This window comes from Calliopsis andreniformis, chromosome 2 (genome assembly GCF_051401765.1).
Source record: "Calliopsis andreniformis isolate RMS-2024a chromosome 2, iyCalAndr_principal, whole genome shotgun sequence".
Lineage (NCBI taxonomy): Eukaryota > Metazoa > Arthropoda > Insecta > Hymenoptera > Andrenidae > Calliopsis > Calliopsis andreniformis.
Window position 1 is genome coordinate 2,428,399 of NC_135063.1, and position 19,538 is coordinate 2,447,936.

The window sequence follows — 19,538 nt, forward strand, 5'->3', positions numbered from 1 at the left end:
AACATCCTGTATAAATTGGTGTTTATAAAGCAGAGGCAATAAACTTGTAAATTAAGTGAGCCGTAAAATGGGTACTCTGAAATGAACCAAATATACAGAAGAACAAGAAGAGTACCAATAAATACCATTTACTTTTATAATTTTGGTTTTCAAATTTTTTAAAGTACTCTCTATATAGAGAGAAAGTATTTGAAAGTATTCTATCTACATAGAGAGTCCCAGTAAAACTAGCACCTTGGTTATCTTAGAAACTATAAGAATAATAAAAAAATTTTTCGAAGAAAACTTATGATCTAAGGAAGTCATTATATGACCATATTCATCTTTTTGTAGGTGGCGTCTCTTAAGAGATATGAAGGTCATTTCTGTCTTTTTTAACAAGCATCCTCCTGTTTACCATCTGAAAGCAGCTCTCAAGACGAATACAAATACCTATAACACAATTTTGCATGACCTTGATTCACTTTGTGTTATAGGTATTTATATTCGTCTTGAAAGCTGCTATTAGATGATAAGAAGAAAAGAATAGTATGCCATTTAAAAAAACGGGAATGACCTTTATATCTTTTAAGCGACTTCATTTACAAAAAAGTCAATATATTCACGCGATAACTCCTTTAGTACCTAATAAGTTTTGTTTGAAACATTTTTCTGTTACTCTCATAGTTTCTAACATAATCAAGATGCTAATTTTTATTGGGACACCCTCTATATCAATTACATGAATGATAACGCATGTTTTTTCGAAAGTATGAGATAGAATGAACCGATAATTTCGCTGGAATGTATCAAAACATGCCATCGCCTTCTCACCGTAATTCCAATTATCATCCTACAATAAGTAATCCAAATCAATCGACTGAAAGAAAACACCTTCGTTCCCAGACGATATTTCTGTCTGCCTATATCGTTGAATATACTACTGAGAATCAAATCCAACGATGTTTAGACACTTTTAAAGCTTCAGAACTTTCAAATATAAAAATATTTACATTAAAATGTTAAATTCAATACTAAAATTCTGAAACCAAACGGAATAACAAACTAAAAACATTTCTTCGGTCAAAATCTATGCTCCAGAGCGTTTCAAACACGTCCACGTAAATTTTCCTCCCTGCCTCAACAAATAAAATGACTATTCCAAGTTTCTCAAAAGTACTGTTTCACTTTCTTCTAAGTATAGTTTTGACAAGTTAAACTCGATAATACATTAATTTGTCTCAGAATCGAGTGCCATATACTATATAAGTTCACTGCCATCAAGTCCCGAAATTATGACTAGAGATCCTACCCCAACCAACTTTTTACACACCAAGAAAAGAAGAGACTCAACACGTAATGATAAAATATAGTTGAAACCGGATTCGGTGATAATTAATCAAAGAAATGCCAGCCTCTTGCACCTGGTCTGCCTACCGTCAGTCAGATTTTCTAGGATACCCTCGGCCTCGTGTATACCTACGCGTACGCGAAATACTCGCAAGGAGGCGTACTATATTTATAGCTAGTGATAAATATACACCTTGGCAAGTCTCCAAATTACTACACGTATGTACGGGCCCGAGTTCGAGTAACGCTCTAACCCCTGTAATAGCAGCATCGTGTCAGTGCTATTAGTGACGTCTGCCGACGTTGCGATCGTCGCGGGCAACGGGAAGCGCCGACGAAAGAAAAAGAAAAGAAAAAAAATAAAAAGAGGTAGAGAAGGAGGGAAAGAGAGAGAGAAAAAGGGAAGCAAAGTGTGCAGGGTGAAGCCGTGAAAAGATGCAAACGGCTCGCGGGCTACTGTGACTTCTTATCGATAAACGCTCTAAACGAGGAAGCCCCGTGATCGGCTATCGTTTGTCGATCGCTCATCAACTACCGTGCCTAATCGTGTCTAATATGAAATCAAAGAGTTTCGCTTGTTTTTCCGAAATGGAAGATGCGAACATCGCATGTGACCGTTCTTAACGACGTTCGAGATAAATTTAATCGTGACCGCCTGCTGCATTTGGGTTAACATCGATCAAGTAAGTGTAAGACAGTCGATACGGAATTGCGTAAGTTTCGAACGGTCCGAAATCGTTGAATACGATTCCGCGGCCGTATGATTTCCCTCACACGCGTCCAGTTTTTATCTTTTTAAAGAAGGGGGGGATTGTACCGAGCGCGGATCGACTCGATTGATTCAGCGCTTCGAAATCGCAGATTGCGGGGAAAATAGAAGTGCGACTGTAAGCTTTAACGCTGAATTGGAAAGGAGAACTATTACGCTTCTTATTTTTGGAAGACTGCGCCGATGGATGCGTGGGTTGAGCTATCTTAACGCGACAATGCATTTTATTGGCTAATAATCTGCCTTAAATTGATGCGCCGATTACGAAGGATCAAAAAGACAGAAGGCAAATCTTAAGAAGATGAGAATTGATATTTTCGTAGCATTTGCAGTAATTTATTTATTACCAATCTTACAAAATTTTAATCATTCCACATGCACTAAAATTTAAATGAGTCGCGAAATGGAGAGTCATCGTTAAAAGCGCGGGTTATTTGCAAATTTGTCGAGTAGTTATTAACATAAAATGAAATTTTGACAGATCGTTGTTGAGTTTTCTTAAGAAACAAACATGATCAAGATTGGATCGTTTAAACGACAAAATCATTTCATTTGTGCCTTGCCAAGTATTTAGCGTTCAACAGAAAGCCAAACTGACCTATCTATAACGATTATGAAACATGCTCCTTTATTAATTCAAGATTTCGTTTTTAGGTAGATCCTGCTGCACTCGGGTTCCTAAAGTTTTAGTATTTTAGCTTTAGAATTGAGAAGAGACCGGCGACATATTGACACTCTATGTGACACTCTTGCGAGATATGCACGGAATCGAAAATCTCAAAAATTTTCGGTTTCCAGCCCGTTAAATTTCCCGTGTACCGTATATGGTGGTACGAACATTTTCAGGACTCATTTCGTATATTTTCGTTGTGATCTCATCATCTCTGTAACAATCGAATATTCGTACCTTGTTCTATCTAATAATTTATGTATTTATCGTTTTGATCACTGTTGGTGCAAACGCAAGTTGACTGTTCAAGGTCACCGAAATGCTACTCCCACCACTTCGTTTCGTTATACCCACGATAATATTTATTTTAAACTTCTACTGTCTTTCCAGAGATGCTTTCACAAGTTAAACATCCACTTGCTTTTATTCCAGCTATAACGATTCTCGTTGCTCGAGTACCGTCATGATCAATGACCTGTGCATAAATAACATCCGAGCTTCCGTGATTTCTTCCTCGATGTAATTGTTTGTTTTTGCAACATAATTATCCTTGTGAACTGACATGGTTTCGATGTCTCAATTTAATCCATATGTTACTCAAAGGCGACTTTAAATGTGACTCGTGAAAATGTAATATTTGCAATTCAATGCCTTTGTGCGATCAACTAGTTATTTCGTTTGTTTATTTAGAATGCACCACATGTATTCGTCGAAGAAAGGAGATTCCCTCTGTCCCCTTGGTTTCCACCCTCAAGTACGGTGGCCAACACGATGCAAACGATGCTTCAGGTATATTTTTCTTGCTGTTATTAAGCAACTGAAGCAACTGATATGAATTATCATTAAAAATAAAATTTTAGGGACTATAAGGAACATGGGGGCAAGAAAGACAACTTGAGGGATATTACATCGTCGACACCTAGTCTTTCCTTCGATCAATCAAGTCGGTGAGTTATCGATTATTCCTGAAGATTCGTGAAATCTATCATGATACAACAATATTAATATTGACATCTCGTTGATTGAAATTTTATTCAATTAGTTCTTCTGAGAACGGAAAACGAATTTGGTCGTCCGCGACAAATTTGGCAAAAGATGATTTCAAAAGTAGCACAGATTCGTCATCAGCAGCAGCTGGATGGACGTCCCTTATGGACCTTTCTGCTATCGATAAAGAAGAAGAAGGTAATTAAGAATAATATACATATAGTTGGACTAGAAATACAGCGTGGTTGTAAAATTAACACGTTGACCGTCACATGTGACCGCAAACTGTTTCTCCTGTAACGCTACGGTGGTCATCGGTAACCAGAGTACTTCAAATGTTTATAATTGTAAAAATTGAATGAACATTGACAGTTAATAAGTTTTGAACATTATCGCTAATTAGAGAATACTTTGAAATAAAATGTGCGCTATTCGACAATTAAACATTTTTATTAGAAGATCAAAAATGAAAGATTAATTTTTATCAAATCTTCTGTTTACCGATGTATTGTATTAAAGTATTTCAAATATAGGCGCAGCTGGTCAATACAATCTAGACAGTATATGGTAACCTTTTTGGTTCGATTTTTAGCAATCTTTGTTCCAAAACTTTTAAATTTTGCAAAATTTTCGCATCAGATATACTAGCCCTTCCTTCTTCTGCATTTCATGCAGTAATCTTCTTTGGATAAATATATACCACATCGCACAAGCGTCGTAAATAGCCATAACATAAATAAATATTCCAAAATAGTTATCAAGTGTCATCGAGTGCACCAAGGCACCACGGTGGTCACCCGTGACCACCAACAGGATAAACGCCTCATGAGTAAGAATGTTGTCTCATATAACTACATTTATTATTATTTTGTTTTTATATGTTTAGAATAATAAAAATACTTGCGTGGCGTCCTGAGCAAAATATGTGATTTCGGCGTGGCAATCAATGTGTTAATCAAACAATAAAATGAACATGTTTGTTGTTACCACGTTATATTTTTGGGCAACCTTACATATCTACTCCTTATTTGATATCAAGTACATTATAATATTTCCACAGCCAGAAGACCAACAAAATTGCAAATTAAGGAAGTAATAGGCAATAGCAATGACAGCACTTCAGGAAACGATGTTGAATTCATTATTCAGGTATCTACCTGTTTACTGTATTATAATGAGTGGCTATAATTTCAAATTCTACTTATTGAATTAACTTTATCTATTGACTTTCTTTCTACTTGATCTTTAGGTGAAGAAATCGCGTTCTATTCCTTCAAAGAATTCTATGCAAGATGGAGATGGTTACATGGAAAAAGACGAAAAGATACAGAAAGTAACACTACCAGACTTTCATATTTAACAATTAGTTTCTCGAATTCTTGAATAATGTTAACGTTTTCCATGAGCAGAGCGAGGTGGAAAGGTTGAGAGCGCAAGTGGGCGAATTGCAAGCGCGATGTGAGAAAGCAGAAAAGGAAAAGAGCGAAATTTTGATGAGACGATTGTCAACTATGGAGACCATATCAAGTAAATCTTCGCCAAATGAAGTGCAGAAACTTCAGAAAAAAAATGAAGGTATAGTTTTAAAAAAGAAACTATTAAATGAAAAATAATTACCAGATGATGGTAAAAGCTAAAGAAAATTGTTTTAATCGAATTAGCGCTCACGCAAGAAAAAACGAGTTTACTAACAAAGATAAGGGAACTCGAGAAAGAAGTGAATTTGAAATCCTTCAGGGGTGAGAGGGATAGAGAAAAGGATGAACTTCGATCCAAATTAAAAGCAGCAGAAAATTTGTGTGAAACGCTAATGGACGAGAATGAAGACATGAAAAAAGAGATACGACAATTGGAAGAAGAAATATACGAATTGCAGGACACCTTCAGGTAATTCCACGTTTCTCCTCATTTGTGATTATACATTCTTTACGTGTAGGAGTTAAAACCATTTTTGATCACTCACGCATGTCGACCTTGGCTTCTTTAGTTTACATTATTTTGTATTATTTAATAGATACCATCAATATCTTACAGACAGATTAAATTCGTGAAAGTTTTAAACTCGAACCAAAAAAATTCGATTTTATACACTGTGTTGACCCATTTCAATTGATTTCATCATCTTCACTGTAATCAATTATCCCTTGGAGTAAAACATTGTGAAAAGAAAGTTAACGCACTCTACTAACCGATTTGTCTGAATTCAAAATCATTAACTGTTTGAATGGCGAACTACGACTCGCTCGTGTAATTTGTTGTCTCTCTTTTTTGAATTAATAACCTATATGTGTTTTTATTAATGGATGCTAATGATTTAGCGTAATGTACATGATGCCGTCAGACAATGTACATTATCATTCAGATAGTGAAGAAAAGAAAAGATGTTTTGAAGGGGTTCGAAAACAGTGGATTTCCACTTACTGCGATTCACAGAAAAAGATAAAAGAATCAAACGATCAGATATCCAAATCGAATTTTTTTACGGGATAATCGATTGAATTTAGACAAAAAAGAACTATTTAAGTCCGTGAAAAAACGATCACAGTGAACACCGTGTTCAAAAAATGTTTAGCAAAATGAGCTATCTGAATTGTTGCAGGACGGCGATTTGGACAGAAGACGCGTGCGATATCAACACAACAGCACTGCTTTTCGAAACATGGATCAAACGTGGGGGTTTCGTTACTTTGGCCCTTAATGCGTTTCGAGATTTTATTTTTAACGAAGTCGAGTTGGAGGTGACAAGAGTTCTGTTTCGCAACCAAGGAAGATTTCTAGTCAGGACTGAATTACAGATTTAGAACAGAAAGATTATTTTATACAGAGAGAGCAGTATGTGGAACGTTGTACTGTCGTCGAACCCTTTTGATTTTTTGCAACCCCTCCCTTGCGCTTCTCCATCGCGAACAGGCACTCCTCTTCCGAGTGACGTTTCAGCTTCCATTTAATTGAATGTATACATGAGATATTAACGAAAAGGTAACTATAATAAAGCCTGTTGCGTTTTCATTTTAATGAAATCTTTCCCCATAGAATTGGATAACTTTCGAATAGGCACATACATCAAAATGCATAGATTGAAGGATATCAAATTTATGTTGTTGAAGAAACACTGTTTATGAAATTGTTTAATGCTTCTTATTGACAACTCAATTGTTATCCAGTTCTAATATACTTTATTATAGAGAAAGATGTAAATAAATACGTAATACATAAATATATTTCGTATTCTTAAGGGACGAGCAAGCGGACGAGTATGTCCGTCTGCGAAAAAGTTTGGAACAGTCGAATAAAAATTGTCGAATTTTATCGTTCAAGCTGAGGAAGGTCGAGCGAAAGGTGGAGGAGTTGGAGTCTGAAAAGACAAGTCTTGAGAAAAAATATGAAGAGGTAAGTTATTAAAATGTTATTAAACAGTTGATCGTTTGTCGATAAATACACCCGTTTTTAGGTGAAAAAAGTCGACGAAACATTGAAGAAGATTAAAAATGAATTCCAAAGCAGGCCTCAGAAGAAGGCAACTGAATTCACCACCAAAGTACAACTGAAAAAAATGGTAGATGAGATGGAGAAAGAGATAGGTTTGTACTTTTAAGCATTCAACAAAAGCATTTCAATACATTACAATATTCTGCAACTATTCAGGGGACATGATGACCCTTTTCACAAACATATCCGACGGCAAAGACATTGATATTCAGGATGTAAAGGTCAAGGACCACGCGAAATACGATAAACTTTTGAAGGAACATGAACAGCTTAAAGAGAAATTGGAGGCTGTGTCTAAAGAACTATCAGATGAAAAAGAGAAGAAAAAACCACAACAAAACGCAAGGACAGATGATAAAAATACAGATCTACAAAATAGTATGAATAATTTTTTTGAGATTTATATTTACCAATTCAATTGCTATATCTTTTTTGAAACGTTTCAGTGAAAAAGAGACTGGATGAAGCGGTGACTATGAGAGAAACAGAAAGAAAAGCGTGGGACAATGAAAAGACGGGTCTGTTGGAAGAAAAAGAAAAATTAAAATCGAAGCTTTTATCCCTGTCCGCTGAAAAACTTAAAGTGTATAACGAAGTTGTCCAGTTGAAGAAAGATTTAGGTAATAATACATGCTATAAAAGTACAATTTCTGATTAAAAATAGCTGAAGTTTTAATGTTTCTTTAATTTCAGAAACAGCAAAGTCATCGGAGAAGGAAAGCGCGAAAATGGAGAAGGCAATAAGCGAATTGAAAAAAGAACTGTCACAGGAACGGGATAAATACAAGAAGCTGCAGGATGAATTGTCAGCGTTTTCAGAGCGGGAGTCGAAGATGACACAGTCAATGACAAGCGTATTTATTTTGCATAATTAGAAGCCAAATCGTTTTTCCTCTTCTCCTATATTACTCCTAATTTATTTTAACTTGTAGACTGAACAAACAAAAACAAAATTAGATGCAGAGGTGAAACGCCTGAAGAAAGAGTTGGAGAACACGAAATCCTCAACCTCTGCAAAGATAAATGAATTAACCACAGAAATTTCAGAGTTGAAGAAAGAAAATGAGAAACTATTGTCACAAATCACTGAAGAGAAACAGTCAAAGGAATCCGAGGTAGCTACGTTGAAAAAGAAAATCAATTCGTTGGAAAAGACTGGTTTAAATACAAAACGAATGAATGAGATGAGACAGACGTTCAATGACAAAATTTTGAGTAAGTAGCTTTACTGTGGTAGTAAAAAATATATCAGAGAAGTCTATACAAGGTAACAGCGTCTTATATTACAGCCTTGGAAAACGACCTGAAGAAAGGTCAACAAGAATATAACAATTTAAATGATAAATATCGCGAGCTGGAAAATCAGAAAAGACAGTTCGAAATGGATAATGAATCTTTAAATAGGTGAATAGTAGTACTAAAAAATAATTTCATGCTAAAAATAGTACTTTTTTTCACTCCTACAATGATAAGTCCATATTATTTACAGTAAACTAAGGGAACAAAATGCCGAATTAATGGGTATTCGCAAAGAGTTGGAAGCAATGCGACAAACCATCAAACTGAAAGAAAGCGAGTGGAAGTCGGAGAAAACTACCTTAGAAGTGAGCACAATTATGATATACCTTATAATTTATCACTTATATACTTTGGAGACACAAATAATGCAATGTGTATATTTTAGAATCGAATACGGGAGAGTGAATTGCCAAACAAAGCCTTAATAACAGATTTAAATAACGATATTAGTAACTTGAAGAAAGAAAATAATACTTTAGTAACACGGTTAGAAGACTTAAGGAAAGCGGTAAGTAGTTTAACGTCACAATTAAAATTGAATTTATATGAAAGAAATAGAATAACTTCTTTCATGTATGTTATATAGAACGATGATCTTTCGGATAAGCTGAAGGATTATGAAGCGGTGTCGAAGATCCATCAAGCTTTGACACCAGATACAACAGCTCTGGAGTCAGAGATTCGGAAATTAAAGAATGCTCTGGATAACATGGAAAAGACGAAGAAAACGGACCTGGCGCAGTGCAAGATGCGATATGAGCACAGAATCACAGCTATCAATGACGAGATTCAAACCATTCAGAATCAATTATCCAGATACAAACGCGAACGGGACACGTATAAGCACATGCTCGAAGGTGCGCAGAAAACTATCGCAGATCTCAAGTCTACTAGGGGTAGAACACAATCAAATGCCTCTTCTGGAAAGTCTGACGAGGTTTGTCCTCTTGCACTTCGCATCTACATAAGAAAGTCAGTGGAAAAATATATTCCTTTTGATACAGGAGGAGGAAACGTCTGGTACCAGCAAAATAATTCTTGAAAGACAGATCCACAGCTTGGAGGATGATCTGTCTGAAGCAAGATTAGAGGCATCCAGACTGAAGGCTGAATTAGTATCTGAGAAATCAGCCAGTCATGTCAAAGTATCCGAACTTCAGTCACGCATCAATGAGGTACTGCGATTCATGAACGTTTGTCAAATTAAGTTAATTATTATTAATACGTCTATCTTTAAATTTATAGCTTGAGGAGGAAAGAGTGCTCAACAGTGGCAGGACAAAGATCCCAGGACTAAAAGTTCGTATGGAATTAGCCTGGCAAAAAGAAAGAGAAGAACACCAGAGGCTGCTACAAGAAACAGCTACATTGGCAAGGGATTTGCGACAAACTTTATTCGAAGTATATATTAAATTGAAGTTATTGCTACTAAAATAAAAAAGTACGAAGCTTGAACGACTGAACTCTTTTATAGATTGAGAGAGAACGTTCAAAAGAGCGTTTGGAGAACAAGAGGCGACAGGACCAGCTGAAAAAAGTGTACGATGAGGAGAAGGAAGAAAGTAGGAAAAAATTGTTGGAGGTATATAGACATACAATTAGAATTTTTAATCTTTATAGCAGTAAACGTTTTAAAATAATTAATTTGTTTGTAGTTACAATGTGATTTACTTGAATTGAGGGATGCCCACGCGAAGTTAAGGACTAGCAATGAAAAAATGAGACGAGAAAAGGAACGACATGAAAAAGAGCGGGAAGAACTGAAAGATGTAATCATGAAGAAGTCCAAACAGGAGCAAACTGAGTTACGAAATATTAATGTGCTGTTACAACAAGTCAATGACCTGATGAAATTATTCCCTGAATTAAATGGAATAGCACAAAATGGAAATGCAAATAGTTACACACCAACACCGCCTAGGCGATTAAAGGTACATCAAATTAGGAGGAACTTTGTTCATTAAGTAGACAAGTCTAATAAACTAATCCGGTTTTTGTAGGGACCAAAGTCGAGGGAATCATCACCCATGTTGGACTCAAAGGGTGATATAAGAGGTATAATCAATATTATTAAATATCTTCATTTAAATTATATTACTGTATCGCGATCATTTACATTAATGTTTAGGATCAAATACACAATTGGTTGAGAGGACAGAAAAACTAGAATATACTATTAAAAAACTTATGGACGTGGCAAGAGAACTGAAAGAGTCAAAAAAAGTAGCTGATGAAGCTAACGTGACGCGACTGAAGAAACTAGGAAAAAGGTACTTGTTCTTTATTAAAATATATGTTCATACATTCTTCCCATAAATGTTGATACTAAACTTACCCTATATTACAGATCGACATCTGTGGAGAGTGACCCAGGGAAAGGTATAACCACATCTCGCTCGAAACCACGTTTGAAGAGGAAGAGTTTGTCTTTAGAACAGACAGCACGAAACGAAGACGTACGTATAATGCAAAGCTACTGGAGTAATAGATATTAAATAAATTACTTCTAATGTTTTTAATGTTCCAGTCACAACGTATTTGGGGAACAGACAGCAACATGTCCAGTTTGCAATCATTAGAAGGTTCAGAGATAGATGCACGAACACTTAGTTTGCAGCGAGATTCTAGCGTGGATAGGTAATTCAAATAATAATCATCTCAATTTCTATTAAAAGCACAAAATCAAATATGATACAAATCTCTTCTTCTAAAATTTCCTCCAAATTTATGACATTATAATTTTAAATAAGATAAAAGTCACTAACACATTATTATTGTGTTTACTCAGTCGTTTTTCCACTGGTTCTACAAAAAGCGAGGTATTAGAACGAGAGAAGAAACATAGTAAAGGGATAATGAGGAAAATTGCGACTAAATTAACTAAATCAGCTAGTGTAGACGATCCAAATGTTTCCATGGACCTTTCTCTTCAGGTATAGTAAATAGTTGTTTAGGATATCGATTCCAATTTTAATGTCAATCTTTCTATCATAGACGTCAGGATCTGAGACAAGTATCAATGAGAAGACTGAAAAGAAAAATCTGAAAAAGAAATTAACGGACATGTTTAAAAGAAGCTCCAGAAGTGGCAGGTACGTTCTCAGTTCAATTAAAATATCAGAGTCGTTAAAATATAAATAAAAATTTTTATATTTGCAACAAACGGATAATTATACAATTGTGCTAATATCTTTGAGTCCAATAAAATTGCTTACCAGTGAAACAAAAATCTTAATTACACGAGATTAAGACTTTCGCGTGACACAGAATGTGAAAAGTAATTCTTGTTTTAAATTTTAGTGTAGAGAAGAAGATTAACTCAACGAATCACAGCAGGCCACCCTCAAGAAACTCTACAATATCTGACAAGTAATTTCATAGCAATTTTTGTTCATTCAATGCTCCGAACTAGCATTACCAAATATAATATTCTTTAAGTGTATAACAGCAACAAACAGCTCTACAATAAAAAAAAGAGATTGCTCAATGACACGTATTAGAGCGTATACAAAAAGATATATATTCCTGTACATATCGGATGTGCTTTTAAACTGATATTGTAATTACAAATTTGCACGAGCATTTTAAAATATTTAATTAATTGTAAACGTTGCACCATATGATGCTGCAAACAGAAGAGAACGTACAATAAATAAACAATACATGTATTTTCATTATCGCTATTCTTTCAGTACAATTTTAATTTTTTAAATCACGAGTCGCGTTTGTCTTTCTTCGATTTTCGCTTGTGTTTCGAACTTTTATGTTCTTTGTGTTTATGTTTTTTCTTTTCTTTTTTCGATTTTTTCACTTTTCCACGCTCCACCCATACACCAGAGATCTGAGATTCTACCTTGGATTTTGGTACTACAACACTTCTAAATACAGGCTTCAAGACTTGTGAACTAGATTCCTCTGGTGTAGAAGAATTGTCAGTTTTCAGTAATCTTGAAGGGAGAGCTGGTCCATACATATCAGGCAGTAATGATGGATCAGCAGGATTTGGACTATCATCATTGCCTTCACCTTCTGGTTCTAACTTGACTGTTATAATTGCTTCTTTTTCTTTATTTACATTCTCGGTTGTTTGTGCACTGCTCGTCGAACTTGTGATCAAATTATCTAAATCAACCTTGGCAAAAATTCCCCTCGGTGGAGAAGTGTTTCTGGTTGTATTTAATTCACTGGCAGCTTTACCAAATAGAACCGACTTCACTGTCTCACTATCTATGTTTTCTTCTGGTTCTGGTTCGGATTCTGATTCTTCACTACTACTTAAGAAAATCGCTTTAAAGAGATCTTTCTTTTCTTCTGATTTACTCTTTGTCATTGTTTTTAATGCATTATCGTTTTCTTGACCTTTCTCTGTCCTGTCTATAATCTCAGATGTTGTACTTGAACTATTCTTACTTTCAACACTTTCTTTGGTCTCAGTACTCCTGGAAGATGATTCTTGGACTTCTTTTCCAAAAACTTTTTCATAAGAAGCTTCAAAATTTCTCATTTTTTCTGTTACAGGCTCCAATATTTGATCGTTTAAAGATATATTATCATTTGATTTTACTTCTTCATTCACATTACTAGCAATACCTTTTTCTTTCAACTGGACAGTAATTTCGACAGTTTCTTTAAGTACTGTGTCAGTTGCTTTTAGAAACTTTGTAGAATTACTCCAATCCATAGAGTCAAAGATAGAAAACTTTGTTGCCTTTTTTTGCAACTCCGGTTGAGCACATCCACCTTTTGGTTCAGGAATGTTAAATCTTTTACAAACTATACTTGCAGGCTTCCATTCTATGCGCTCCCTAGTTAGCTTCCCAAACATCTTCATCTTTGCAGCCTGTTTCATCTCGTCTTCTTGGTTGTACTTTGCAAGAGCAGTATCGAAACCTGTAGTATCAGAACCGTGTGTAAATTTACTTGTAACATAATCATTCGTTGACTGCTCAAACAATCTAGCTGCTTGTTCAAACTCAATTCGCTCTTGTTCTCTGTCCCACTCCGTCATTGATAATGGTTGTATACTTTCGAGCTTATTTTTGTCGTCCTTTTTTACAAAATTTAAGTATTGTTCGAAACGCCGCTGTTTATCAGGATTAGCTATAAATGGTTTTTCTGTGTTTTTGTTCGTAGAATTATCTTCTCCAAATCTATTAATGCTTTCACTTATTTGAGGTTCGTCAGACGCAGAAGAATCTTTAAATTCTTCTAACTTTTTCAAATTCCCTTCAGATTCTTTACTTAATCCAACAATACCTCCTTTAACGAAACTTCGAGTATTCAATTTTTCCATCCAAGACGTAGCAACTTTAGCTCGTTGACTTTCTAGCATTTTCCTCTCCTCAGTCTGCTGTCTACCATGTAAATTTAATGTTTTCGAAATGATATTGGAAGCAACTGATGGTACTGAATTGGGATGCGTGTCTGATACTTGTTTAATAGTAGGTGTATCTTCCAAAATCCTAGCTCTATCTGCAGCTGTAAGATCTTTACGTTTTCCATTTTCTATTGCACGAGGAACATTTTCGATTGGTGGATAAAATCGACTTTTTCTAACTGCATGTACTGGTACAAAATCTTTAGGCAATTCCGGAGGTGGAAACGACTTTCTTTGTTGTAGCTTGTTTTTCGCCGGCGCAAAACCTTCTAAACATGTATTGTTCAAATTTTTCGAATTGTTATCGTCGGACCATCTTGACTTTGTTTTACGTTCTGGGCCTAATGCAAAATCATAACGCGACATGTCTTCTCTTGCGTATATATCTTCATCATCGGCTTCAAATGCACCGACTCCAAACGCTTGTCCATGTATCGACAGTTTCTTGTTTTTATCTTGAATACTAAATGCAGGCGCATCAAATAAATTTACATGACCAGACAATACAGTTCTCCTGTCTAAACCGCTATATCCTATGCCGAAGTAATTGTCTTTTGGGTTACATCTATGGAGGAAAAGAATTGTAATTATTATCTTTGTAATTATAATTATTTTTCTCACATAAAGCAATTATGTTATAAACTTACACAAAAGGCTCGTAGTCATCTGGAGCAAAAGTAATATCCCCATAATCGTCTTCTGAATCTTCTGAGCTACTTCCAGAAATCACTTTCTTAGATGTTTGCTGTGCTTCTCTTATCTTTTCATTTCTTCTTATTTTTGCTTTCTCCTTCTTTGTAAGTCTAGATCCTACTCCCTGTCCTGGTCTCCATCCCATCTTTTTCAATAGCATAATTCCAAGAGTATCTCTAAGTATCATATTAAATATTGATCAATAATTTAAAATATACAAGTTTAACTTAGCCTTAAGCTATATGATCACCTACTTTACAGGTTTCAGAAGTTCCTTTAATACTGGAGTACCAGGAATGGGATCATTACTTTGACGATTGATTCTCTCACGTTTCATTCCTCTTTGACCATGATCACTATAATCACTAGTGGCACGAATACCCGTTGGAGCAATTCCAAATTGACTTGTATCCTCCTCATCCATAAAATCTTCTGGACGTTGAGTGACACTTTCTGCTTTACTGCTTCTGGAAGACTTAAATTGTTGAGGCCTCCATCCATCCCTAGTGCCAACAGTATTAAAATATCCAGCAGAAAAACCACCCGTAAATGCTCCATGGAATCTACGCCTTCCTTGTGCATCATATGCATATTGATCTTCAATTGTCACAGGTTTTTTCCGGGGTAAATTCTCTGCAACAATTTTATGTGAAAACAAGACCAACTCTATAGTAGTATCTGATATTTGAATTTCATCTTAATTATTTTGCTTACCTTCATCTATAGGATCGAGAGGAATTCCATAGGAAACATAATTATCATCCTCAGAATCACTCATTTTTCAATAATATACCTTGCTTATGCGATAAATTAAAATTAATTTAAGACATGAAACACTTCTTGCTAATATATCCAACTGTCAAAAACGTTTCGTTTGAGGTTATGAGATACACATGTATGCACCATAATAATAAGTACTTCTTAAAATTACATTGAAATAATACTGTGTCTACTCTTAAAACTATGTAAGCTGTAACAAGGCACTAATTAAATAAAACATTTTCAAAATACGTAATGTCCTTTATTGATTTTCTCTTCTTACTTGCCTTTCTTCAATATAAAGAATTAATGGAGTGAATATTGGTAAATCACTAGACCAATAAGAAAACTTATACACAGGGTGTCTTATTAAAAATCAAACATCTCACGGCTTCACTGAAAATTTAACGTTGTTATGTGATAAACAATAATCACAGTTTATTGTGTTATGTCTTATTTCGTGATACAATTAGTACACCAAATAATATCGATTGTCCAAATCTCACTACAAGGAGAGTGCTACAAATGGAGACCCGCCGACCATCGCTTATCACTTATCTTTATATCTAAAAAACAAAGAATTATATGAAAGAAAGCATTTGTCGCCACTTTTGCAGGAATCTTATGATGGAGCTGCATATAAAATTTGAAATCGAATAATCGAACGTAATTCAAATTATTAAAGACATCGTATTGAAAAACGCAGTTCCAAAAAAACGTGTTTAATCTCCTGCACAAACTGCTGAACTATCTGCATCATTTCGTTCAAAACTCTATAATTTCGCTAATTGTTTCACAAGACTTGTTCTTAAAATGTCATTTTATGTATGTATGAAGAAATCTGTAAGAAAAAATAACTGATATTTTGAAATTTTGTAGTCCGTGTTACTTTCATCATTTCGTTCCAGCTAATCTGCATTCATTTGTTTACTTTCGGGTCAGGCTCTACATGGGTTATGTAAATCAGGCCACGCAGAAATGTGAGTATATAATAAACTAAATAATTTATTTTCTATTTTGTACATTGATGTCATTATTAATTAGTTGTTAAGTGATAGAGTATTTTACCGCTAGTTTGAATGTCATATTTTAATTATAGAGGGCGCTTTTAAGGCGCTAATAAAGAAAAGAGAATAGTAAACACTTTTTGTTGGCGATTTATGTATTAATACGTTTTCTACCATACCATTTCAAATGAATGGTAGCGGAAGAATATCATCGCTAGTGACGTTATAGACAACATATTAATACATACTTTTAATCAATTATATGCATTTATTTAAGCTGAATTCAGAGACACGAGTCCACATATCACGGCTTTAATTTTGTGGTGTTTTTACGATTTCTCTAAATCATTTGATGCTACACTATTGTTAATAAAAGTTGCTAGAAATAAGTAAAAACCATTTCTCGAACAATTTCAGTGTTCAATTTTATTCATTCTATCACATCTAGATTTTGAAATGAAAAATTAGAGACAAGACTATAATAAAAATACCTTTCTTCAGATAGTACTAGAAAAGGATGGATTTTATTAATCAATAATACAGGTCAATAATTCTAACAATATTGTGTAGCCGTTCAAACATTTACAGGACGCATTTTATTACCATAAAACAATGAATGTGATCGGAACTATGAGGAATTATACATTCAGAATATGTATATTTGTATTTATACTTAATTGCACATCATTAGATTCATTCAGAATACTCACTTATCTTTCATTTAAAATAACACAGTAAGAAATTAATACTAAATAAGTGGGGTAACAAGTGAGATAACATATTTTTGGTGTTATACTATCAATATTCATTACTGCAATATATTAATCTGATATCATTTTACAACGTATTTCCTACGTAGATAAACAAAAACTCTTTTTATCATATATTAGTATCTTACGTGCACCTCCTCCTTCTGCGTTTGTGTTTCGTAATCTATGCATTTTTCTGTTAAACTGTGGGATAATATATACCATTCTCGATAACGTTACAATAATTTATAATTGGATAACTCACGCATTTTACATTGCTTCTTTGTTTTTAATAGTAATAAGTATTATGCAGCCTTCGCTTTTTCTCTAACTTATGCATCTAATTTGTTTAATACATGATAAAGTTACTTCAGCGATTTCACTTTTGAAATATTAATCATCTTAAGACACGAAAAAATGTCATTCCATTTGGTCCAGCAATAACTGCACATTGATAAGGTGTTAACAATTCTAGCAGTTGCTGTTACACACTATCATCTGTTTAAAAATAAAAAATAAAGAAATCTTTCATTATTGAAATCTTATATTTTACACAGTACATAAAAAATACTTACCATGATACCACCACTTTGTCAACTTTGGATTCTTATTACAAGTTGTCACATAAAATGAATTATCTGGTGGCCTCTTCTACAATGAAAACAACAATTTTGATTGTTTACCCCCAAAATATAAAAAAAAAACAATTTTTTACCTTTTCTTTACAACTGCTTAACATTGATATAATACTTAAACAAACACTTTGCACGCTCAGAGCTGGAGACCAGTCATCGGTCAATATAGATAGGCAAATATGACCATTACTATAAACATGTGGATGTACAGGTATATTTCCACCTATGAAAGTTACTTCTGGCGAATCAAATGGATATTTAGAACTAAATTTAAACTGCAGTTGAAATCGTTCTCCTTCATATAAGGTGCCCTTTGCACCTTCCATGTGAACGATCCATTGTGTTAAATTTTGTCCAGCTAGATCTCCATCCACACGTACACCTGGTGGTGGCTCACGTATTAAAGACATCAATTCCTTCTGCAACCTCCGCTACAATAATATTTAAAAATAAAGTATCATTAGATGCTAATAAAAATATATGCAGTTCAAGTGTCTTATAGTTCATAAAAAAAAAAATAAATGCCCATAATTATCTAACAAATAAAAAATAAGAAAACTTACTGCATTTATCTAATTCAATTTCAGTACAAAACATTCTACATTCAAGCACTCTTTGATATCTCAATTTCCTACACATCAAATAAACCTAACTGTCAATAATATTATAATGTCATTGATGCTATATTCACAAGAATAGTTTTAAATAGAACTCAAACTACAATTAAAGTGTTAACTAAGTTAAAATCATGAATCCATGTATATCACACATTTACATAAGAGACAATCACGATTATAAGATCGCTAATCGATAGCAGAAGTAAAAAGCAGTATAAATAGACAACACATCTGACCACGAAATAACGACTTACACACAAAACACTTTAAATGATAGTAAATTTACACAAAACGATAAATGAAAATTTCAGACTTGATTGAAATTCTTTCGATCGATTAAAATGGTGGGATGATATCGAAGATACACTAAATGCATTTCGCACGAGCAAGGGGGTAGTGTGTCTTGACGTAAAACGTCATCCAAATTTTGACGCGTAACACGCGAAAGGATTTTTGTGTCGATAGGAGGACACGACATTTCGCTGGTCCTGTGGAACAGGTTGGACATTCAGTCGTTCTCACGCGACACCGTATTGAATCGTGACACAAAGATAAGACGAAGATTAAGACGCGTTAAAAAGTCTTGGATATCCACTTACCTTCGATGGGGACATTGCCGCCATTGTCGTTATGTTGCTCTCCATTGAAAAACATAACCACTGTTCGTTACAATTTACATAGACTACTTGTTTACTTTGTTTTTACGTTCACGAATGTAAAACCACCACGACGATAGCGTTTTGCATTTTTTTTTCTCTCCCCTAAAAATCTCGCGCTACACCATCTACGTGAAAAAAGAGCCGCACACAACAGTAGCAAAGCGTTACCGTAGTGGGGACTACGTAAATCAGTCAAACTTGACAGCCGAGCCCACGTAATGGGGCGAGTATACAATCCACGATAGTCACCCCTTCATTGCCACAATTACTCTTATTTAGGACATTTGACAACATATGATATCCGTAAATGATGAATTTTACTTCGCAATTTAGCAACGATTCTGTACTCAAAGAGCGCATTATTTGAAGAGCTATTTCGAACGTCGCGTATTTAGCAAAAGTATTCAATATATTCGAAAATTTCACTAAAATTAATTTGGCACGGAACCTACTTAACGATTCATAAGATGAACACAGACAAAACTGCTGAAATAGGTGG

General features: G+C 34.6%; 3 protein-coding genes across 5 annotated transcripts; 1 reads left to right on the plus strand and 2 right to left on the minus strand.

The window, feature by feature from the left end:
- The first annotated feature begins 1,508 nt into the window (after positions 1-1,508).
- On the plus strand, positions 1,509-12,211 carry LOC143188229 (uncharacterized). 3 transcript variants are annotated; one of them, XM_076392370.1, is made up of 30 exons: positions 1,509-2,012; positions 2,753-2,928; positions 3,459-3,557; positions 3,629-3,715; positions 3,811-3,953; positions 4,816-4,904; positions 5,005-5,088; positions 5,165-5,330; positions 5,417-5,642; positions 6,992-7,145; positions 7,207-7,336; positions 7,401-7,622; positions 7,691-7,864; positions 7,938-8,098; positions 8,177-8,459; positions 8,519-8,648; positions 8,734-8,848; positions 8,929-9,051; positions 9,130-9,480; positions 9,548-9,718; positions 9,789-9,944; positions 10,018-10,125; positions 10,199-10,474; positions 10,544-10,598; positions 10,672-10,813; positions 10,891-10,999; positions 11,071-11,180; positions 11,332-11,476; positions 11,538-11,635; positions 11,844-12,211. In XM_076392370.1, exons 3-30 carry the CDS (start codon positions 3,460-3,462, stop codon positions 11,914-11,916), a joined length of 4,179 nt encoding a protein of 1,392 aa, XP_076248485.1. In that variant the 5' UTR covers positions 1,509-2,012; positions 2,753-2,928; position 3,459; the 3' UTR covers positions 11,917-12,211. The 3 variants fall into 3 exon arrangements, with proteins under 3 accessions (XP_076248485.1, XP_076248487.1, XP_076248486.1); XM_076392372.1 differs by having other exon boundaries at positions 8,534-8,648; XM_076392371.1 differs by lacking the exon at positions 2,753-2,928.
- A 44-nt stretch (positions 12,212-12,255) lies between these two features.
- Positions 12,256-15,463, minus strand: LOC143188230 (G patch domain-containing protein 1). The gene is made up of 4 exons (XM_076392373.1): positions 15,328-15,463; positions 14,868-15,246; positions 14,568-14,789; positions 12,256-14,485 (listed from the first exon to the last, which is right to left on the minus strand). The coding sequence occupies exons 1-4, from the start codon at positions 15,389-15,391 to the stop codon at positions 12,256-12,258; spliced, it is 2,895 nt and encodes a 964-aa protein (XP_076248488.1). The 5' UTR covers positions 15,392-15,463.
- Positions 15,464-16,871: 1,408 nt separating this feature from the next.
- Positions 16,872-19,349, minus strand: LOC143188235 (ubiquitin-conjugating enzyme E2 W). The gene is made up of 4 exons (XM_076392380.1): positions 18,980-19,349; positions 17,844-18,194; positions 17,704-17,779; positions 16,872-17,626 (listed from the first exon to the last, which is right to left on the minus strand). The coding sequence occupies exons 1-4, from the start codon at positions 19,022-19,024 to the stop codon at positions 17,613-17,615; spliced, it is 486 nt and encodes a 161-aa protein (XP_076248495.1). The 5' UTR covers positions 19,025-19,349; the 3' UTR covers positions 16,872-17,612.
- Positions 19,350-19,538: the final 189 nt, after the last annotated feature.